Source organism: Triplophysa dalaica, chromosome 20, assembly GCF_015846415.1.
Source record: "Triplophysa dalaica isolate WHDGS20190420 chromosome 20, ASM1584641v1, whole genome shotgun sequence".
Classification (NCBI taxonomy): Eukaryota; Metazoa; Chordata; class Actinopteri; order Cypriniformes; family Nemacheilidae; genus Triplophysa; species Triplophysa dalaica.
This window is the reverse complement of record NC_079561.1, coordinates 2,271,480-2,295,514: the sequence shown is the minus strand read 5'-3', so window position 1 is coordinate 2,295,514 and position 24,035 is coordinate 2,271,480. Positions and strand designations below refer to the sequence as shown.

Genomic DNA, 24,035 nt, shown 5'->3' with positions numbered 1-24,035 from the left:
TGGCTGCACAAAAACATGACATTTGTGCGAATGACAGGGTCTCTGTGTGTGCTTTGTGAAGGCAGGACTGCTTGCTGATCCCCTGAAGGGCTTCTAAATCTGTTGCTGTGTGTTGCTTGTCCTAAGTACATTGATGCTCCAATGTGGCGTTTACAATCTCGCTTTCATTTTTCTACTTTGGCATGTGTGAGCAAATGAAAGGCAGTCAAACCCTATGATGTGTGAATTATTAAATTGCAATGGAAACATTAAACCGTTCTTTTTACAAACGAACTTAAACCTTCCCAGCTTTCTTTTTTTTTGCATTATTTACCTGAAAATGTTTTAAGGTGCTTTGTGTCATCTCATTGTTCATTAAAATAGGAAAGGATAGTGTTGCTCCCCCTGATTCTTTAATCTTAAGGAATAACTAAACCAGATCTGAACTGAGAGGAAAATCATGGATAAACCACAAGACAGGTTGCAATGTGACTGACTGCCAATAAAGACCCTTTAGTTTCATATGGTTCTCGCTACCGCAACAGATGCTCAAATTGCACGGCACCACAAACCTTTTGTGCTTTGACAAGAGTGCCACAGTTCATCGTTAAAGTGACGTTGCAGGATGGGACGGCTATGTGTGAAGAGAAAATGGGTCATGCAAATCTTTTAGCTCTGCTTCATATGAAACAACAGTATGCCTGAAGTATTACATTTGATTCATTCATTGATTGGAATTTTGGTCACTTTTCACACATTTCTGGATTGTAAAACATGGAAATAAACTGAACTGGATTGAACCATTTTGGCCTTTACATATCTGTTATTAGTGTAGCCCTATGTGTCATAGTATGAATGTCGTTCTGCGACCTTTCTCCAGAACACTGTATTCATGAAGTGCAAATATATTCTGTCCTTCAAATAGTTTTCCCCAAAGAGCATTTCTAGCAGACTGTGTTAGGGCTTGATGTTCTGCCGGCGCTTTACAGTTACATCAGAAAATGCTGAACATCAGAGGGTCAGTGATAGTATTGTATTTATAATAACCTTAAATAGCTTATTGTTTGAAGTTGCTCTCATGATATCGTATTTTCACTAACTGGAAGAAAGTATTCAGTAATATATGCACTTGCCTGAAGTTAACTTCAATCTTTCTCATATTAATAATTTATTATTAGAATAAAATATTACTAGAAGTTTAAAGTATTAAAAGTTGAAACTACTCGACAGGTATTGATTCTTTGCGGAAGGCCATCGAAAGTTAGGGCCACATAATGTTTATGTTGTTTCCGCTGAAACTGTCAATAGACCACCTAAGATGATGTAAACCTCGCTGGTTTAACGCTGGTCTGGAAACTTCCGATTTCACTACACAAACATTTGAATACAACCAACAGAATATTTATAACCAATTTAAAATGTTAAACAAATATCTTTCATAGTTAAAGATGCTTTCAATTTAAAGTGCTTCTGGACCAGTGTTTACATCTTGCAAAGTGGTCCATAGAATTTTTTATTAAAAATAATATTAATAGTGCTAACAATCAAATTTATCTTTAGTTTAGTGTAGAGACAGAGAGAGAGAGAGAGTTTGTACCTAGTTTAAGGAGCATTGAATAATTTATGATATTATCATGTAATAACGCAATATTGATAAGAATCACGTCTTTAGTCGATGTCAGTTTATTGTGACACCCCATAATTTCATTAATAGCAGTGTGACATTGTTGTCACAAGACATCATGAGGTGAACTTCTGCACGTTTTTTTAGCCCAATTCTGTCAATCACATGAAAAGGCCTCACAGCAGGACTTGACTTAACGCAGTTTGAAAAGGTTCAGCAAGACATTTGGACAGAAACCCAATGGGAGATATCAGCCATGCAGAGAGAGTGGGTGGAAGAATTTGTTTACATCACTATGACACATACCGTGAATTACTATCTTGTTTAATATTTGGGTGTCTGACCAAGAATAGATCTAGTTTGTATACAGATATTTGCATGCTATATATATCAAATAATAGTGCAAAACACAAAAGAAGAAATTTTGAAGAATGTTGGAAACTGAACAACGGCGGTACTCGTTCACTTGCATTGTTTTTTGTGTCTACACAATGGAAGTACCACCGTTGTTCAGTTACCGACATTCTTCAAAATATCTTCTTCTGTGTTCTGCAGAAGAAAGTCAGACAGGCTTGAAATGACAAGAGGGTCAGTAAACGATGACAGAATTTTCATCGCTTTAACATCAAAAGCCATACAAATATAACAGGTCTTTCATCTGGAAATCAAATGTGTGGAAATATACAGCCTGTAGCTAAAGCTGTCAATTCTCTAGTTATGGATATTTGGTGCGCTCCACAAAAGCTTACGCTTTGCTGTGCTGTTGCTGGGTTTGAAATGCCTTTTGCTGTCAATCACAATTACAATCATTGGACTGAACTAAAAGGAAGGGATAGGGGGAAAAACAGTCTGTCACTTCCTGTTCCTCACACACCACTGGAGTGATGGGTCGCTCTGTCCTAACTGTGATGCAAAGGTATTGCAGCCGGTACTCCCAAATACTGCACTAAAGTCTCTGGCTCGTGGGATGTTTGTGCATTTGAATGTTTGCATGTAAAGTCATTTAGAGTGATATGACCTATTAAGGTAAATAAGAATGTCAATAGTCATTGTGTAGTGTGTGGTCACACCAGTCAGGGGTAATTGAGGTTGTGGGATTAAAAGTAAGCAAGTTGTATTTCTGTAGATCTCTAGAAAAGCTTTTTTCGGCAGTGTCCCCTGTGGTCTCAACACAGCCTTGATTTTGTATAACATCTCTCAACAATGAATACAACTACTGATTATTTGTGGGAGTTAAATCTGTCAGATCTAAAAATAAAACATTTCTTAGATGCTGTATGGCTTTGGAAGGAACTCAATGTGGTTTAGGGCATCTTCTAAACTGATATCTCTGACACTTTGTGTCACAGGGTGGCTTCCTGTTTTGAGTCCCACCTCTTTGAATTCTGTACAATGGCTCCTAGCTGACTTTTGTGTTGTTTTGCTAGTTGCGTAACTGTTTAAGTTGCCAGATTCCCAAGATTTTTCTAACGTTTATCTTAGAAACCTGTCGTTTTTTTTCCATGACATTTCCCCTGTTCTGTGGCCTTTCTGCAGCTCTGTCAGGTCCTAATGCCACGTCACTTCTCAGGACCATACCGCTGTCTGACAGCCACTACCACCGGGACTGACCTTTTCTTCCATCTCTTTTATTCACGCCACCACTCACGCTCCTTCTTTTTTAAAGGAGCGCCGAGGAAAAATAAAGCAATCGTAGCATCGATCATTCACTTCCACTCTAGGGGAAATGATTCAGGCCGCATGGAAAATCCTGACTTTTAGCTGCATTGTCAAGATAATCCAGTTATTTATGTGGACGACATTTTTTTGATTCAGTTATTAGCATTATAAAGAACTTGGTTCATGCTAGTTTTGGTATCTAAAACCAGCATCAGTGTGGTATAACAGTTACAAGCTTTTTATATTGCAGACCGTGACAAGTCATTCAAAAGCGTTGTGACACAAAGAAGCTACACTGATCGTGTGTATTGGTGGGCTTTTACCTGCTGAATGGTCTGGAATTGAGGTCACTGTAGCATGCAGCCTTAATCTCTAATTTGGATTATGGTACCTTGCCCTCAATTGCCTATATTTTAGCTCCATCTGTTTTATGTCACTGATTACAGTAAATACATGGCACATTGTATATCAGTAAATAACTGTGACCTGGTGTTATGTAGCCGTGCTCTGTAAACAGTGTCGAGTACAAAGAACTCGGCTGATTTCTTTTGAACAAAGCAACATTCCTGTAATGTTATGTGGTTAGGATACATTAAGGACCTAAATTACACGATACACGATCTTATCTGTTTATTTTGCCTTTAGTCTATGCATGTTAATTATTTTAACAAAAATACATCTGAAAAATGTAAGATTTAATGAATACTTGAGAATAAATCTAATTTTGAAACGACCACCAAAGCCATATCATTTATTCATGCACTATATAGCTGCCAATGTGTTGCTTTTGTAATTTGAAAAAAATACTTTGTAATGCCACATTTCACAATGTGAAGTATTTGGGCTCATGGTTTTAAGAAGACTACAGATGCATCACAAAAATGTTGTAAAATCTTCATCATTTAATCATAGTTATATGACTTAATAGCTCAATAATCATGTGACTGCACCAACTTGTGAGGGTAATACAGCAGCAAAAGTTTCTCATCAGTCTGGACTCATGCTATTATTGCTCTGCTGGTGATATGATTGAATAATCATTTCACTAGGTACATTGTGTTCATACTTTTTTATGTATTATTTATAGTGATGATGAAAGATCACCTGTAATCTGTTGGACAGAAAAATCCAGCACTTAGTTTTGTTTAATAACACTGATTCAAATTCGGACGAATCCAGAAATTGCTTTTTGGAAGTAAAGCTTGACATAGTTTTGAACATAGTTTAATCAATTTTGCACGCAGGTTTAAACAAATAATAGTTTTTAAGCATGAATGTAAATCATATATGAAATCAAGATATTCTCTTTATCAGTCAAAAATATCAACTAATTCTTTAATATTTCACATTTTACGTCCATCCAGCATTCCAAAACATTTTGCAATGTGTATATTTTGCATCTTTCTCTCATGCAATTTTTTGAAAGCTTAAGAGTCGAAAACGTCCAAAGCGTTTGTTTGCTCTGGTCCAGGGCGCATAATGGATATCAAACTGAAGATATATGGCATCAGTGTTATGCAGCAATCATCATAATTTCCGCATCTTTTGAAGGTCGGCGGTCCTCCACCAGCAGGTTTATCATACTCTCCGATTTAATGAGCAGATTGCAGCCGAGGAAGAAGATGCCGAAGACGACAGTGAGCGACAGCACGCAGAGAACCGCTATCTGCACGAGACGCATGATGAACTGTTCGCGCTCGTCCTGGATCGGCGCGCCGAGGCCGTCGCCGGTGATCACCGAGAAGTTGCAGCATCCTCGGACGCTTTCCAAGGTATGCTTGACCGTAGAGAGCGTCCGATTTAGTAATCCGTGCGAAATGCTCATTTTGCGATTGTTTAGCTTGTCGATGAACTTCCAGAGGGTCCTGGGTTTGCCAAGGTACTTGTGCGTATCCACGAATTTAATTCTTAAGGTGAATCATAAAAAGTATTTAAAGCGTTGCCAGACAATGTGGATAACGTGTGTGATACACAGTAGAGCACATTTAGGCATCTGTGTAGCTGTCTCAGTGATGTCCTGAAAAGCGCACTTTGGTATTTCATTGCGCCTTTGAGCGCGCTTTGAGAGGCACGGGCACGCGCTCGCACTTTCTTCAGTCGGGTGATCTGATAGGATCAGTGTTGTGATGAACATAAAATGCGACTGGATTTTGAATGTTTTTGTTATGTGCTGAGAGGATGAAAAGTTTGTCACAAAACCTTCTTTTATACCTTCAGTCTTCTTTATTTTACCCTCGAGTTTTTACCCCCCCCCCTTTTTTGATAAGATTTTACAAACATCATCATACTTTGAGATATTAAAAGTTAGTTTTTTATTGTGCAATTTGACTTTAGATTGTGGTTAGATTTTAGATGTATTGCTCTATGCATTAAGTCAGTTCTACTCTATTCTTGTAAAACATGATTATCCCTAAAATTAAGATTTCAAGTGATTTGATATTCAAGCAGAAACTAAATCGCAGTTCTTGACCTCATGCTATAGTCACATTCACTTTCCCCATTCGGCAAATCATGATTTTCGATTAAAATAAACCAAAGGCAAACTCGCACTCATGCATTTTAAAGTCCTGGCAAAAGTCTGGCATTTACAAATGGCAAACATTAAAGTGAAAGTAGTCTCAGTACTTTGCATATACATTGAAAAGTCATGAATATTTATTGATATTTTATCAAGGCATTCAAATAATTCTAACTTGTATAACTGTCGTTGAACGCTAGATGGCAGTGTTGTGTACTGAATACACCTTGCATAACTGGTGTAATTGGCTTCAATTACATGTTTTCTGCTGATCTACAGATAATCTATTGCTAGACAGTCCAAGGCAATATCACAGTCACATGCCAAAAAAGAATTTATGCAGTTGGTAGGAACTTATCATTGACCTGTCTTATCTACACATGCATTCCCTGGGATTGGAACCTATGACGTAGGCTTTAGTGTGATGGTTTACAAGTAAAGCTACACAAAAGCTTAACAAATGCAACAAGAAGCCGTTCAGTCTTGGAGTGTCTGCACACATTTTAGTGTGTGAAATTTATGAAAATACAGCAAGAAAAAGTAGTCATGCGTATCCTTGGTGAATACATTGCCCTCACCGAAAGGAATGTAAAACTATCTGTTCTTTATACACCAAAACAGGTATTTCAACTATTTAGAAGTGTGGTCACCAAACAAAAACTCTTCAGTATCAAATTGAATAAATATCGCTTAGCTTTGCTGTCATCAGTCGGTGTAGTGTATATGGTCTGCATATACAGAAGTGCACTCTCTAAGGGGGTGACCTTACATAAATTTGACAGTCTTTGCTATACGACAAGTATATTCTTGTGGCTGGTGGTCACAACGCCAAGGTCATGGGTTTGATTATTTTAAACAATTTAAGAATATAGACTTCTTTCTTAAACCACAGTAGGAGAAATTCTGCCTTACAAAGTCAGACAATTCAACACTAAGGAGCCCACATCGTGAGTAACTCAGCACCATTGCGCACACAGTCAACACCCTGTTGTTAGCGACTTGTTTCCGTTCTACCATGGCGCAGGAATTTCTTCAGGTCCAGGTGAGAGAGATGGTGTCACTTACAGTTGCCAAGTAGTGTGATAATCCCCGAGGGGTCTGACTCCACGATCATGCACTCCGTCACATCTAAGTGCTGTTATTGATTTCATGTGATGATAGGTTATTTTTAAACTCAAGGCTAATGTTAGAGACCGGCAATCCCCACCCATGACAGCCCTCTGAACGCCCGAAATACATTTACTCCGGGGAACAACGTGTACACTAAGAAATATCTTCGCTTGTGGTGTGGGTGTAAAAGGTAAATCACTGCAGCGATGATTTGTTACGAGTAAAATGCAAATTAGTTGGCAAAGATAATTTACTCATTTTATTGGGTTTCTATCAAGAATAAACCTGCTCAACCAGTCCTGAGACAAGATCCTGCAAAAGCACAAACAGAAAAAGAATCCAAGTTTACATGTTAAACATTTACAAGTCCTGTTGTGTCATTTGTAACAGCTGTGCGCTAACAATGCAGCTCTGTGATCGTGGCTCACCGAACCTATCATCACATTCCCTGCGGGCCGTGCCACTTTGAGAGGGGGTCCCTACGTGACCGACTGCATATGAAGAGTTTGGTTCTAAAATGAATTTTTTTCAAAAATCATGTTTTTTTATTTTTATTTATTATTAATCAAACTGCAGTTTGGTTGTTTTGATTTAAGCCATAATATCTCAAAGAATACAGCTAACACAATAAAACACAATAAAACATGACTTTTCAACAATTTAAAGAACGGAGTTATCTCCTTTTGGAACCAAACTATTGATATGTCTTGTTAATTCTCATGTATTTTTGTTGTGTTAAAGCATTTTTCTTGATCCTTTGAGAAAAATGTGGCCCTAGTCTTTCTATGAAAGCATAGTTAAAGAGCTCAAAATGTTTAACACTTTTTTTCTGCATTATTAACATTATTATCTAAAATGATAACTTATTGATATTGTTATTTCAGTTGTTAAAATGAATATATTCTATTGTTGGATTAAAACTTTTTCACTTATAGTATTAACTGATATTGGTCTTTATAAAGTAGACTGATTTGTGCACTTTTTCTTAGAATCTTAGAGGCCTGAAAAAAAACTACAAGTTTTATCATTTATTTATTGTTGGTTTTTTATTATTAACTGTATGTTATCAAGCTGATGTCATTAAAATGTTTTGTGTGAAAATTTGTTCTCGCTCAGAATACTCCTTCAGGTAGGAGACTTGATGTTCTCGCTGCCTCAGAACTGAATTGTGGCTTTAAAAATCCAGAATTCTTGTGATTATTTCCCGGCTCCAGACAGGGGCGGACTGGCCATCTGACGTTCAGTGCGTTTTTCCGGTTCGCCGCTATCGTTTGGGGCTGGAACTGCCACCTTGACCGCTAAGAGGGACGTATTATAAATGCGAATGCATGCAACGCAAATGCAAAAGGCATGTATGCATGAAAACCCTGTAATAGATGGAAATGACAAGAGTGCCTCATTTCAACTTGATCCTTTCTAACTTTTGAGTCGCACATGCTTTCACACGTCTCATAATCTTTCCTTTCTTGCATAGTGTTTCCTCATTTATAACAGCACAACAAGGCCCCATTAACACAGACGAAAGAGAACACGCTCTCCCCCTGCATGACATGTCATACGATCTCCGATCTGGATTGCGTGTTCAAATAGTCATGGGTTCAATGTGTACTGTACATTTTCCATTTGCTTTATGCTGCGCTCACTATCGATCACACGGTCACCGCACCTGTTTGGTTCATGGCAAGGTGTCAACAACACTCTGTCAAGTCTTTGGCTGAAACTACACTGGCTCTCTGTCGGTAAAAATAGCCTCGCTGGCTGTCCCAGGGTACAGAAATGCTCCAGACAGAATCACATTGCTAAATAAAATACATTGCAGGAATAGAAACTGTTTTTGTACCCTAATTTTAAAAGCATTGTGCGGACATTTTGCTGTTGCACATATGTTATTAAAGGACCCTTGGATTAGTTAAGTGGTCGATTATGTGGATTTATTTTCACAGAAGAAATATGATTATAGATGCACACACGTACACGTCAATAAACGTATCTTGTTATGTACTATATATGTTGGCACGTGTCGAGTGGCTCGCGTCTCACCTGGGTGCTTATGTCTCATGTCTGATCATTCTGTACCACCTCATTCCACGCGACACAACTCTGGACAACCTCTGGCCGCTTTCCAAAACTTGCAGCTCTTGAACAAAACTTGAGACTCCCTGTCCATCTTGTTTCATATCCCAGAATGTTCTCAAGACTGCCGGTGACCCGTGGCAGTGCCGTATGTGAGGTTAGAGAGGGTTTGTATACTTACCTCATCCTCTGGATTTGTATTGATCTGCTTAATTGCGACACCTTGTTTTACCATTGTGCTAAAATCTGGTCTTTAATAGATTAAGCTGCACATGGAAACTGTGGATATTTTTGTATGTTGTCCCCTGCCTACAGTACATAACGGCTGTAATCGGAGTGATAGTGACTTTATCCAATTACTTCTTGTGGATGAGCTCTGGTATTTTTTATTAGAGAGCTGCCATGTCCTTCAGATGGTCCTAATAGCTTGGCAAACCAGACCATTTTTGCCTGCGTTTCCCCAAAAACACACAAGTAAGTGATGTCACACGTGCAAGTGTGAAGTTTAATATAATCACAGATCATCACACGATTTCAGGTGTTGAATTGCTTGTAATTTAAAAGATCTACAAATAAATAATCTACATAGAGGAATTTATATTGGTTTCATAAATGCACAAACAAAAGTTACATTTGTTGATGGTGAAAATGGTTTAATTTTGTGAACAAGTGCAAAGAAAACAAGTTTATATTCATGTTTAAAGGTCCAGTGTGTCACTTTCTGGAGGATTTATTGACAGAAATGCATTACTTGCACGTATCTTCCGCGTTCTCCGCGATGCGACTCACTCATTTCCGGTAACAGTGTTAAGCGTATCTTCATACGATCGTGGTAGATTATTTCTTTTTTTAGGGTATCTAGGGTCTCTATTTGTAGAGATGTATAGCTCAATAAATAATATTTTCTCACAAAGTAATAAAATGTTTTTTTCACACTTCTCAAATAGCTCCTTTCATGAGACTGTAAGGAATTTCCTGCCAATTCCGTCACCAAGGGCCACAGATATTTGTAGAATGTCAAATTCAAAGCGATCATGGACATTACATAACACAGTGGCACGGGGTAACTGATGCTGAAGAATCCTTCTCAATTTAAGCCCCAAAACCGATCTGTTGGTCTGGGGAGCATTGGTCTACTTGGTCTACAACAGGTTTGTTGGTCTAGTTTCTGTTGGAAAGTATCGCAAGAAGCCCCTGGCACTTGTTCTGTCTGGTCGGTCGTACTTTCCTTACTGGTCCCATTCGACACATACCTTGGCAAGCACAAGATGTGTCAGTGCAAATTACAGTGACCCAAAATTAGGCCACAGAATTCAGTGTTCCCTTGAGGGTAGGAGGGGATACGTGATACCCAGCAGCCCTTGCGGTGTAGCGTGACAGTTAGCCATCAGAGAGGTTCGGTGTTTTGAAGATGCCGAAAAAACATTATTTATAAATACCTCGTATAGACAAGCAGGGTCCGTGTGTACCGTGGCCTGATAGTGGCCTGAGGGGGCACCTGTGGCTCATAAATCCCGCTACATGAGAATAGGAAACAGTCACATGTGCTATCTCTCAAGAACCACAATGATGTGATGAAATAAGATGAATGAAATTTGGTGAGACGACATTCACACCTTTTAATATGGGCAGCTGTGTGAGGGAGGGATGGTTTTGGAAAACCAAAAACTGGTGCTCGACTGTACTCTAAGCACATTATTGCGTGCAAGAAAATATACTTTGAGAGATCTTCACTATGGCTTCATCGGTTGCACACATTGGCCAGAAGGTCACTTGTTATTTGTCGTCTCTGAGTTCTCCAAAAATACGGAACAGGTAAAAAAATGTGTAAACTTAAAATTTCCCTCATATAGAATGTGTACTACTGGGTATAAGTAGTGTATAAAGCCCAGTGGATGATTCTAGGATGCACAATTACTGTGATCCTATTGATATTATCCTGATATTGTGTCATCAGTTTTGCTATTAAATGTTTACTGATGGATAAATGTGTGCTATTTCAGTTTACATCTTGACACTTGAGGTCAAAATGAGGACGTTTTTGTGTGGAGTGTTGTACAAGTTGGTGGATTGCTCTGAGAATGTGTTTATAGTTTTGGTGTGTGTTAGCTATCAAGAAGAACTGTAATTCTTATTCATATTTTTATTGTGCATTAATTGTATTAAATTAAATTAAAACTACTCGACTCAATTCTTTGCCAAGGTCTACCAGAATTCACAATTTATTATAATGATCCAAAATACTTAATTTCCCCCAACCTAGAGGTTTGTTGAAATCCTTGAATACGTGCTCCAGTCAGCAATATTAAGCAAGCACTATTAAAAGCATTATAAACCAATATCATAACTAATGTTTAAAAAATCGATTGATGGTTAAAAGAGGAATCCACTCCTGAATGTAGTTCAAGGCGCAAATTCGCAGCTCTGACTCATTGACACTGAGACACACATTCCACTAACTCCGAATGGAGAATCGGCTCAAACCACAACTTCCTTCTAGTGGTGAAATGTCTATGTAGAATCTGTAGTTCTGTTATAAAACACCACGGATCAGGAGAAAGAGGGCAGCAGATGAACTACCGAATACTCACGTTGCAGCTCATATGTAAGAAACGTGAAACCATATTTAGCAAAGATTTCTTCTTGCATAACTTACTGTACAATTAATTTACATTTTGTTTTAAACCAACTTACCTAGTTCTTATATTTTCTCTCATAAACAATACTATACATTTTAGGTCACTTTCCTGGTTATGTAGATTTACTGTAATTCTAGAAGTTTTTAATATTTTTTTACTAGAAAACAAGACAAAAGTGCTTAGTTAGAATGTCGTTTTTTTCAGATTTCCTATGCTAATGTCAGTAATGAGACCAGTCTCTTCTTGCTTATTCTGAGTTTCAAAAGTCAAAGTGCTTTGATTTTGATCAAAGTAATTGAAAACAGTACTTATAGGAAAGTAGTATTCAGTAGTAATTCATTCTGTAGGTTTATGGCAAACCTTCTGCAAAGATTTACAGCGTACCTTGTTTCCATTTTCTACATTTAAAACATTACAAGCGTGTTTCAATAAATGTTGTAAGGAAAAATATCGAAGCACCGGGAATCATTTCTCTTTAAAATATATTTATATAGACAGCTGCAAAAAACAATGAAAGACAAGCAATACCTTTCATTACATGTAATAAAAAACAGAATGCCCAAATTTGATGTTGTCATTGAGAAAAAGTTACAGTATGTAGAAGCTCTAACCAGATCTATAAATACATAAAATACTTACATACAAATGAAGAGTTTGGTTCCAAAATGAGAACTCCGTTTTTAAATCGTTTCTTTTTTAGTTATTATGGCTGAAATCAAAACAAACCAACTACAGTTTGATTCATATTAATAGGAATGCACAATAAAAAAATAAATAAAATATTTTTTAAACAATCTTAAAACGGCGTCGTCGCATTTTGGAATCGAACTCTTCAAATAGAATTTCTCTGAGGCTTGACTGGTGCACTTAACTAAGTCAGTAATAGTAATACTCAAAGTATTTGCATGTAAGAGTCTGTACGTGGTTCTTGCACAGTAGCTGCACTGGATCTCTTGTGGCTTTTCTTTAAAAAAGTACTGAATCTTCTATTACACAGTTTTTAGACCTGGGTCTGAAACATCACTCATACACAGATGTGTACTGCATTTCTCACATGCATGCACATCAGCCCTCTTCTTAAGAGCATCACTGTGTTTTCAGTGTAAGAGCTATGGTTGTATTCTCGAGAGTGTTTTCAGGGACATTATGCAATGGCTCTTGAAAGCATTAAGGCTCTGTCTTGATACTTAAAGCATCCGAGTATACGCAGTTTCTCTTTTCCATTTCAGCTTTGGTCCATTGCCTTCAGATGTTTATATTAAAATTCTTGAATGCTTCACTTTTGGAATATGACCACTGAACATAGCTGTAATACTGACTGTATGGGAATATCTGTGTTTCTTTCTCTTAGAAAGCACATACAGAGCATTTCTTCTTGTTTCGCACCATTGAAGGAAAACACTACTGACTGAAACAGCCGCAAAGCCACGATTTCAGCCTAAAATAAGCTACATCTTAAAAATCTCGCAACCAAATACATATTTTACGTTCTGAGTCTCTTGGCGAGTTCAAAATTGAAGACTACCTGACGAAAGTCTCCAAAAGCAGGTGTATGTAGAATGTCACCTGAATCCATTCCAAGAAACGTAAGCAACAGAGTCCAAGCCGTCTAGCGCTTCACAAACTGCTCATATCCATTTCTTTTCATTCAAGTCATCTTAAATGTCCACTGAATGTAATCTCCTCAGAATGGCAACGTGTCCATGAAAATCTTTTCCACTATAGGTGGAGGGGGAACCAAGTCTTCTAGTTTGAGATAGAAGATTCGCTGGAGACCCTGGGTGCACAGCGTTCTCAGCTCGGGAAGCTTGCTCAGGAGTCGGGACAGGTAGTTGGGCCTGGCGGCTTCGGAGGCACTTGTGGAGACGTGGTCTCTGAGACACGTGACCAGGCGGTTCTGGAGGTCCTCAATCCGTCTGGGCTCTTTCAGGCCATGCCGATCTGTAGGTCACAGTTAGAGTTAGAGACTCGACATTGCTTTTGTATATCCAGTTTAGAAACGGAGCGAGCGTTATTTACCTGTGATGATAACCAGCGTAGCGAGACAGGAGAAGCACGATACGTCCAAGTTCAAGCGATGTAAACTCTGAGAGAACTCCATGATCGAGTCAATCCAGTCACCGAAGCTTCGCACACACTGCGTCCGGTGAAGGACCATCCCACTGCAGAAAATAAGCTTCTCTGTCTCGGGGTTCGACCTGAAGAAATAAAATCAACAAATCAGCATATTTCCTTAATAAACACAGTCCCGTCCTAACACAGTTTAAAAGATACGGAAATTGAGTGTACCTGTAAGCTAGTCGAAGTATGAAAAGCTCAACAAATGCTGACTCAAGGAGAAGGTCTTGGTCCTCCTTACAGAACGCATTGAATCCTGGGATGTTACCAGCCCACTTCCTGATAACATCCATTGACCCTGTAAGCAGGTCATAAAATTGCTGTATGTCATTGGCATCCTCCTTCTCAGATAACCCAGATACTGATTCCTGATACTACACAATGACAAAAAACATCAAATATGAATATTATTATTTTCTATATTCGATATTTCATCATATCATTTGAATGCACATTCAATTTATAAGTAATTTAACGCATCAGCTTTAATTATGCAAAAAAGGATAAAAACCCGCTATCAGATTGTATTAAAGTGTGTTCTGGACTCACCTTTGAATAGTCTAGATTTCCGCTGGCAGGGTTGGAGTCAATATGGGCTGTGACGAGAGAGGCGATGATGTTGACAGGTGAAGAGGCGGAGTCCTGCGCAACTTTTGGCTTGGATGGCAGGCGACCCCTTCTACCTTTTAGGCTGTCTGTTCTTACGACTACAAAAAAGGGACAATACAGTATATATATTACACTTGCGTTTAGGATGTGGGTGATAAAATTTCATATGTGACCTTGGATGACGAAACCAGTCTTAAGTAGCATGGGAACATTTTTGGGGAAAAGCCAAAAATACATAGTATGGGTAAAAATGATTGATTTTTTTATTTTATGCAAAAATAATTATTATTATTACAACCCATACATCACTAGACATCTAAATTATTCAGCTTTCAGAAAATGGAAAATGGACACATACGTTTTGTTGTCCAGGGTCACGTTTAGGAATGTAAATCTAAAAACAAACTGATGTTATGACATAAATATTTATATGTGTGTTACCTTCTTTCACCATTCCCACAGCTAGGCACTTCTGAAAACGGCAAAACTGGCACCGGTTTCGCCGCCTTTTGTCCACCGGACAGTCTTTGTTGGCAAGGCAAACGTACTTGGCATTTTTCTGTACTGTGCGCTATAAATAATAAAGAAAACTTTAAGTTAACATTTCGATTAAAGCTAACCAAATCTAATTAGCGTACAATTACTTAAGATACTAAGTTGAACAATAATTAAATGAATTACAAATGATTTAAAATACTGTTATAAAATGAAATACACAAACATGCATTATGTACGAAACAAATATTTTATTTGATTATTTTTAATTCAAAAATTGCATTCCATGTAGATATTACAGATAAGGAATGTGACCGTTGTATGCTCACCTTGAAAAAGCCCTTGCAGCCTTCACAGGTACGCACCCCGTAATGCTGACAGGATGCATTGTCTCCACAAACTGCACAGCGTCCCTCATTTCCTGTTGGACTCCTCACTTTAGGAGAAAGGTGTCCATCCATCAGTAATGACCCATCCCGGCTTCCCTGTTCCAGGCCAAGCGGACTGAATTGAAGAGGAGAACCATGCTGGTGGTTATGTGAGAAAGGGTCCTGTTCCGAAAGCTGAGGCTGCAACTGGCTCAGGGGAGAAAGCTCATCAGCTGTGACATGCCCAAAAGGGAAAAACGATCCGGCCGAGGTCAAAGGACTCTTCTCTGAAGCCCAGCAGCCATCGTCTGGGGAACAAGGACCGTAGGCACTGTCCCAGGTCGGCATGGGCTGGTACCCAGGAGTTGAGGGAGACGGTGCAGAGGCAGGACTTCCAAAGCAGTTTGACCCACCTGAAGAAGACAACGTCTCATCCAGGTAACTGAAAGCGAACGTGCCTGGGTAGCAGCCGTACACCTGGAGATCATCCAGCTTGAACGCGTCCTGCCCAGGGGTGGCACCTGCGCAGGTCGAAGCAGCACCGGCGGCAATCTGGCAGGAGTAGGTGTCAAACTCGCCAACGTAGCTTCCGACCAGAGAGGTGATGCTCGGCAGGGAGGGAGCGGAGTGCTGGTCCCGCTGGTCAGTCACATCCATGGCCAACCTGGAGGTGAAGTCAGGATTCAAAAACTCTGAGCTGAAGAGGGAGCTCTCATAGGTCTGGACTCCATGTTGACTTTGAACACAGGTCATTTCTGCAGAACAAAACCACAACATCTACTTTAAAAACGTAGATATTGTCGCAGAAACATCTAAAGAATAGACGTACATGAAGGACAAAAGCACACCCGAGCTATACCATCACATTCCCTCGAGATTCGAACGTTTAGACCGCAGCTCAGATCTCAGTTACAGGTCAAGGGGTCAATGTTACTCGATAAAGGCGATTCTCTAAAGACTCTTGAAATTTCAGAGAAGAACATGGAGAGGAGTCTGGCCGGGAAGGTTATGTTGTTTCCAAAACCAGAACGTCAGCGAGCGTAACACGTGTCTGAAAGGGTGTGTAGGGTTTTCGTGTGCGAAAACAAATGTCAGATAGACTCGAAAGGTACGTGTGTGACGTCTTCAGATAGACCCAAATTGTGACTGTTATCTCATAATGACACCATACAATATCAAGAAAGACTGAGGGCAGTGAGGAACATTATTCAAAACTTGCATTTAAACCTTAAAACACCTTCTCCACTATACATATCCTTCATATTGTAACAGATTACAGGCAGTACAATTATTAAAATTCATGTCAATATTACTTCGACACGACTTTTCTGAAGCAAGCAACTTTACTTTAACCAACCCTGCAAAACTTACAATTGATTCAGCACTTAGTCAAGAGTTTGTGACCTTCTACCCAAACAAGGTGAGAACATCGCACCCCTGAACTCACATGCCGCTCATTTGATATCCCCTTAAACAGACACTGGAATTTGACATCGACAATTGCAATATGAGCAATAAACAACAAAATCCGTTTATAAATGAGAATGTGTGCAGATAAAACTCTGCTGCGATTACAGACGAGTGCGCGCACCTGTTGCAGCGCGTGCAGAAGCGCTCCACTGAAATACTCACATGCACACACGCCCCCTCTACTGCTTATCTTCGTACAGTTTAACATGTACATGTAAGTTTAAACTATTAACGTTTTAAATGATGTACAAACAAATCACGGTGTGTTTTAACTCTGCTAAAACGCGTTTTGTTTCAGAATACCTCGCGCGCTCCAGATAGTACTACAAAATTGATTCTCTATCTAATAAACACTATCTAGTATTCAAGTTTCTTTCGGACTGCTGTAAATTAATTTGCTGGTCGTATACGGTTTTAAAAAAGCACAAGCAGATACAGAAAAGTAGGCTTATTTATTAAAAGCTAACTTAACAACATACCTGATAATGTACTGTGGTAGTGGACTTAAAAGTGTCCGTATTCCAAGAGATGGATAACCATGTATTACGTCCCCTGCCACGACAAGACGGTTTTCTCAAATTTCTGAAAGCGAGCAGATATATACAGACTACTTTAATGTGCCGTGACGTCAGAGGTGCATCCTCTCGAGGCGTTCCACGAGCAAATATGGTCATGCAGGGGCGGAGATCCTTGGCAAATCTTTCCGGACGCCGGCCAATCAGAGCGCTCACAGGCAAAAGACATGACGCACGCACGGGATTCCATTGACGCAAACAATCCGCACGATTGTTGTTCTAATTATAGCTGCGTACTGCTGCGCAACCTGTCGAATTTCGGTTAAAAATAGTGTCGAGACACAAATAACTAGCAGATATAAAAAGAGCGATAAAACGCACACAAACGTTTATGCGTTTTATCAATATTTGTTTCTAAATGGTGTGGATATTTGACATAAAATTATAATCTTTAGGAGTTTAGTGTCTAGTGTGGTACAGCAATAAATGTAAAGTTATTTAAGTCTGGAGTTGCATTGATAAACTCTGTACTCAAAGTGCATTATATGTTAAGACATGTTTTAAAACAATATATTTTTCTTAAATTCTTAAATGTATGCTATTGCATAAATCCCCTTCCTCCCCCAGACAGCCACAAAGAACCCACAAGGAGGGTTGGGCTACACCTGCGTAACCTGAACTTGTCAAAACAAGAGTGTAAACGCTATTATACTACAATACCAGTAAATCTCACGTTTATTGTGCCACGTCGTGATTCTCACGCTTATTATTTCCTTCCAGTAAGTAATTAAATTGGGCAACTTACAAGTAAATGCAAATAAATATAATTTTAAACAAAGACAAAATACAACATTGATCTTACTGAGTTAAATTGAGTTAACACAATGCAAAACTCGTCTCCATTGTTTCAATGTATGTAGCCACTTCTCAAATACAACTGAACAAACTACGCACTACATTCTGTAGGTCAGAAGTTGTTACTGGTGCTATTTTAAAGTGCGCGTCTTGATCCAGCCATGCCCGATGTGCTTGCTAAGTGAGCTCCAAGGTGATGATAGAAAGATGTGTCCATATCATTTATTTCTCACATACATTCGTCCCAAGACAGACTGTTTCCTCTACTAACTATGTAGTAGTAGGCCTGTCGTCCTACCCACTTGGCTTTCTAAGCATGACAGAAAGTGACCTACTTTTGCTTTTTAGATTGATTCAACTCCAAGTAAAGTAACCAAGACGCATCCAGCAGGCCAATGTGGGTCCAGAACTTTAGCAAGAAGCATTGCTTACTCTCTTTTAGCTGATAAAACACAGAATGTTTGGAATGTGTTTGGTTTGGTACGTGTGACATTTTCTCTTGTAAGATGTTTCATATAAGAAACATTATAAAAAAAAGTCCATACTGTCCTCCCATCTTCCTTGCAGTGACCGGACGTTTTGCCCACCAATGTCTATTGGCCCACCTGAAATTGAAAGAAAAATACGCGCACTACATTTTGCACAAAGGGAAAGAATTTTAATGTGCTTTTAACTGGGAAATTATTCAAATTAAATAATTTGCTTTATTTTCCCATCTGGCCACGTGAGATGCACTTCAGAGAGATAATTTTCTCCTAAATCGGCGTTTCCCGATATTGGTTTTAACCAATATCCACCTGGCAGTCCTTATAACCAGAGTTGACTTTACCCTCTTATCTTGCATCAAAGTCTTTTTGCAGAAGTCCCCGTCATTTCTCAATTTAGCCACGGACTCTCCTGCGTTGTTCCACCTGCGATGCGATGCCCATCGGGAGCCCATCGACCTCGCAAAGCAGAACAGTTCCTCTATTGACTGTGCGGTCGGAGAAAAGAAAGGATGTGTGCGTGTGTGACTGTCTGAGACCAAAACCAGGAAGCTGGGCCAATGACGCCATAAACGGCTTACGTAGTAGGAATCCCTCCCGCGCGCGCTGCCATATGGGGAAGCCCAGCCGAATACAGCAGAAGGGCTCGTCAGCGAGTGTCGTTGATAAATGACGCGACGGTTTTCCATGACTGCATCCATTTACATCTCGCCATGCGCCGGATCACGAACTTAATTACTTTTTAAATAAACCTTTTACGAACAGACGGGGCGTAAAGAGCGCCGAGGGACAGTTACAGTGGCAATTATTTTACACCTGCTGTGTTGTTGACACCGTGAGATCTGAGTTTGTTGAAAGGGGTCTCGGGTAGGAAAAAGACGGCGAGGAAGTGGTCTGTAGACGAAGACAAAAACAACGCGCTGCGACGGAGGTAGATACGAGATCGAAACAGGTGCGATGACGAGAAAAAAGAGATGGAAGAAAGTTTTTAACGTCTAGATATTAAATAGATACAAACCGGACATGACACGATAAACAAGCTGATTAACATGAACATTTACGCATTTGGCAGACGCTTTTATCCAAAGCGACTTACATTGCTTTATCCTATACATTTTATATAGGTATTTTTAATCCCCTGGGATCGAACCCACAACCTTGCATTGTTAACGCAGTGCTCTTACCACTGAGCTACAGTAAAGCTGATGGCAATAAACCCGTAATAAAATGGACAGTTTGATAAAAATGCAAACATGAAAACCATCGTAAATGACTAAATTTCTTTCATGCTATTTGTGTATTTAATATTTTACTTTATTTTATATAATTCTGTAGGCCTGTTATGTTAGCTTTCCCGTGGCTCTGTGGTTGGAGTATGGCACCATCAATGCCTAGGTGATGGGTTCGAACCCAAGGGATATTTGAACATAAATAAATGTATGATATACGTCGAAAAACGTCTGCCAAATGCGTAAATGTTAATGTAAATTGTTAGGTGTGCAATACAATTAGAATTGAGGACTTTCTGATATGACAGTAGAATGCATAGTTTGTTTGTTTTATTTATTTATCTAATCCCACGCTAGAAATACATATTTGCAACTTTGGTTGTACTACAGATACAATGAAAAGTGTGCTTAATATAGTTAAACCAGGATTATAGACCAATTTGGAGTCGACGTCACGGTTACGTCACTGCCAGCTGCGCGCGCATACTGGTTGCAGAAAAACAGTGGAAACAAAGCAGCAATGAGACAATTCCTTAAAAACGTGTTTTTGTGTTGTTTAATGTCAGAATAGGAATGGCAAAAATGATGAATATGCCATTTTAAGCTAAACAAGTCATTTAACAAACAGGCCGGACCGACGAAATCATCCCGATCTGTGTTTGTTTTATTTCAGGTAAGGTTTTAACTATTTTGTATACTGAATCCGTGCAATTCTCTAATCGATATAAAGGCTATGTCTTCTGGGGTTTTCTGCAACCAATATGTGTACGCTTGCCGGATGTTTACAAACTTATAATTAACCCAGAAGTGGGTAATAACAGGCTTGTTCAACGCGGTGAACATGGGAGTGCACATTATTTTAAAGCTCTTTGTCAAGCTATCTGTCAAAAGCACTTCATTGCATTTCTCCAGGCGTGAAACTTTTTTACACATGTATGGCATGCTATTTTGGGTCAACCTCGAGGCTGCGGGGGACAGTAGCAAAGTCATCCAGTAACTGTTACTGTGGTGTCTACCCTGCCTAAATCGATAGAAGGACGAGACAAAGGAGTCGTCTTCTTCATAAGCTTTCTGCAAAAGCATCTTGTTTCCTAACTCATTGTCTTCCATTCGGTACAAGAAGAAAGACAAGTGTACTTCAAAGGGAGAAGGTCACAAGCTCAGGTTACCATTCTTCACCACCACATATGTATTATGGAAAACGACGTTATGGTCATTAAAAACGTATACAATACAAACAGTCACACTGTTGCTAGGTTCAGAATAGAGGACCTATAGCTGAATCAAAGTAATTTACGAACAAGTTTGCTTCATGGTTGGCCAACTGCAATAGCGCCCCCTGTCTGCAGTCTACAACTAGGCCCCTGCAAGCAGCATGCCCGGAGAACATTGAGTGCAGCTCAGCTTTTAAAGCAAACCAAGCGTATATATCATATCACCTGAACAGCATGTTTGTTGTATGTTGTCTTGATTGAGCTGTATTTTAGCGCAGATTATGTAATGATACGTAAATGTGTTAAGCCACAGATTCTTGACTTTGGCTGGATCTTGACCTTGAGGGTATTGACTCTGAGCACAACCCTCAAAAGGATTAACCCATTCCTGACACCTGCTTTTTTAACTCCAAGCTGTAGCTATCAAGTGTAAATCAATAACTTGATCGCATTAGCTTTGTTTCAGTCTTATAATAAGGACATATGTTGCAGTTAAAGGAGACTTTTAATAGTTCTTGTACGCAATTGTACTTTTAAGTATACGTATCAATGTACTTGGCTTGTAGTTAAGTTAGTTCACTGAAAACATACTTCAAAGTGTACTACAATTACACTTGTGCTAGTATCTAGTATTGAACAAGAATAAGTTTGCTTATATTACAGTTGCTGTACAAACATCGTTGCAGACTAGTTCTGTACTCAAATTTTACTTCTGTTACACTTAAAGTAATGCATATTGTATGTAAAGAGTGTGCCAATTTATTCCCAAGAAGTATTAAAATACGCTGAAATAAAATCCTGTAATTTTACGTAAAGAGAATGTTTTTCTCGTAAATGTTTTTTATGTGACAAATCTTTTGTACAATTACAGTATTTTTACATTATACATGAAAATCTGAAAAAAAAAAATCTTACAGTGTAGTACTACTTACAAGTATAATACTACTACATTAATATTAGTATACTTACTACAAAAAAATGCTTTAAAAAAATACTTTAATAGCCTACTTCATAAAATGAACTTACCTATGTTTTGTAAGTGTAACGTTGCTTTGCAAAGATGGGTTTTCAAGATGGCGGCCCCCATGAGGCAGCTCTGGCCTGTTTAAAGTAATTTAGCCTTTTATGAGCTGATTCTTTGTCTCTGTGATTATATGTGATTTAAACATATGCCTTTTTAAAAGCATTCTTTAAAAATTAAGAAAAAGTACACCTTTAAAAAACTTGTAAAGCATATTTGTCAACAGTAACGTGATTATGTTGATAATGCTATGATGTCTGGACCAGCCGTTATGAGGATCATTATGATGGAATCTCAGAACGAGTACTGCGCTTTCTAGAGTTCTGTCGTTCCACTGGCAGGCTTAAATCATCATTCACCTTATCCAGTTCCACTCCTGGCACTCCGGCGAATGGATAGGAGGCCATATTTAAATATAGGCTGAATAAATTATAGCACAGTTCGCTGGGAGACCACACGATACCGAATCTCGACTCGGTAATCTTCACTCGGCTGTGAATCCCACTGTGAATTACAGTTTTAGCTGATGACACAATCTGTGCACAGGGGGTACTTAAAGAAGAGGACATATACACCACAGACAGGTTTGGGCCGAGATGATGGGGTTGACCAAAGGGTAAATATTCATATAAATTATGTTTTATGAAATGAAAGCTTTTTTTCATGGTTTACAATTAAAGTGAGATAGGCCTACTGTATTTGGTCCAAATGTAAACGTATTTATCCAAATACCTTTCCCTCAATATCATGTTCTCAATCATTTCTATTAACTGGTTCTTTTATAAGGGGGGGGGGTACTTCGTGATGTATACCTCCTGTATAGCTTCTTAACTTTTTTCCCCATTATAGAGCACGCACGCCATCTGCTGGCGGCAGAAGTAACGCCACTTTTTGGATCAGACCAATGTAGTTTGTGATATTTAATGTGTGCTCAAGTAAACGACAGCTTAAAATGCGAAGAAGCACATGCTGTTCTGCATACTTAGTCGCACACACCTCTCATACGAGAGGGATCTCTTTCTGTAGGCTTTGACACTCGATTCGTGTGGACATTTAGCACATGCTTTAGCGGCATTGCTGTGAATTCATAACCATATTAGACCCCCTGATGTGACCTGATGAAACAACATCGTTTTTTAGCACCTGGAAAATTCCTGCTGGCTTAAACCAATCTATATTAAACCACGTCTAACGGTCTATATTTAGGCTATAATAGGCTATATATAGCAGCGTAAAATAAAGATAATTTATCATAAGGTACGTTTTAAGGTAGGGTGACCATATGAGCCATTTCTCCCGCAGGCGTCCTTGCCAGGATTTGGGTGCGTCTTCCGGGAGTCGCGTTTGTCAAAACAGCATACGTCTTCGAGGTTCTCACATTTAAGTAAAAGATATTCATAAAATTAACATTTAACATCGCGTAAGATGTAAAATCATTGTAGTCATTCTTAGCGGCTGCTTTTATAAAATAAAACCTAAAATAATAAACCTCGATGACGTATGCGCTCGACAAATGCGACTCCGAATCCTGGCGAGGTCGCGTCCTGGAGAAATGGGTCATATGGTCACCCTAATTTAGGTAAAATTTTCATTTTTCTTTCATTCTGTGAACAAATGATATTTCTAATAAAATTTAAACAAAATAAAAATATTGTTCCAATTTTTGCATTTTGGGGTGAACTACACCTTTAAGAATGTCTAAGAATTAAAGCTGTGTTCAAGTTCAACCACAAGAGGGCAGTCTCTGATTGGCCTTCCATTCAATATTCTGTAAGTTTCAAGTGGTCACTCAATAGTTTTGTTACAGAATCTCATGTTGTCTTTGTGTCTGATTGTTTATTGATCTTTGTTAAAAGCTGACTTTATCATTATAGACCATTAATACATATATAGTAGCCAACAGTACATATATTTGCGTTTATTCTATTAATGTACTCATACAGTACAGTCGGAAATGATGAAGCTGAATGAGACCAAGAGAACACAGATCAACTGTTTCCCCTTCTAAAATGTAAATCAACATACATCTTCTTAACAATACTGCACATTGTTCG

The 24,035-nt window shown here is 38.9% G+C and overlaps 2 protein-coding genes across 3 annotated transcripts; both read right to left on the bottom strand.

The window, feature by feature from the left end:
- Positions 1 to 4,469: 4,469 nt before the first annotated feature.
- rprm3 (reprimo, TP53 dependent G2 arrest mediator homolog 3) lies at positions 4,470 to 5,292 on the bottom strand. The gene has a single exon (XM_056732692.1). The coding sequence runs from the start codon at positions 5,085 to 5,087 to the stop codon at positions 4,776 to 4,778; it is 312 nt and encodes a 103-aa protein (XP_056588670.1). The 5' UTR covers positions 5,088 to 5,292; the 3' UTR covers positions 4,470 to 4,775.
- A 6,775-nt stretch (positions 5,293 to 12,067) lies between these two features.
- Positions 12,068 to 17,279, bottom strand: nr4a1 (nuclear receptor subfamily 4, group A, member 1). 2 transcript variants are annotated; one of them, XM_056732656.1, is made up of 7 exons: positions 17,142 to 17,279; positions 15,154 to 15,947; positions 14,771 to 14,900; positions 14,270 to 14,427; positions 13,892 to 14,094; positions 13,622 to 13,800; positions 12,068 to 13,543 (listed from the first exon to the last, which is right to left on the bottom strand). In XM_056732656.1, the coding sequence occupies exons 2-7, from the start codon at positions 15,943 to 15,945 to the stop codon at positions 13,287 to 13,289; spliced, it is 1,719 nt and encodes a 572-aa protein (XP_056588634.1). In that variant the 5' UTR covers positions 15,946 to 15,947; positions 17,142 to 17,279; the 3' UTR covers positions 12,068 to 13,286. The 2 variants fall into 2 exon arrangements, with proteins under 2 accessions (XP_056588634.1, XP_056588635.1); XM_056732657.1 differs by having other exon boundaries at positions 15,154 to 15,856.
- Between the last annotated feature and the right edge of the window lie 6,756 nt (positions 17,280 to 24,035).

Excerpts from the sequence above, each read along its gene's own strand:
- nr4a1 (XM_056732656.1), bottom strand. The coding sequence starts at position 15,945 with ATGACCTGTGTTCAAAGTCAACATGGAGTCCAGACCTATGAGAGCTCC. Across the intron at positions 14,428-14,770 it reads TGTGGGAATGGTGAAAGAAG|TCGTAAGAACAGACAGCCTA; the intron begins GTAACACACATA and ends CCTTTTTTGTAG. Across the intron at positions 14,095-14,269 it reads GAAATCTAGACTATTCAAAG|TATCAGGAATCAGTATCTGG; the intron begins GTGAGTCCAGAA and ends GTCATTGTGTAG.
- rprm3 (XM_056732692.1), bottom strand. The coding sequence starts at position 5,087 with ATGAGCATTTCGCACGGATTACTAAATCGGACGCTCTCTACGGTCAAG.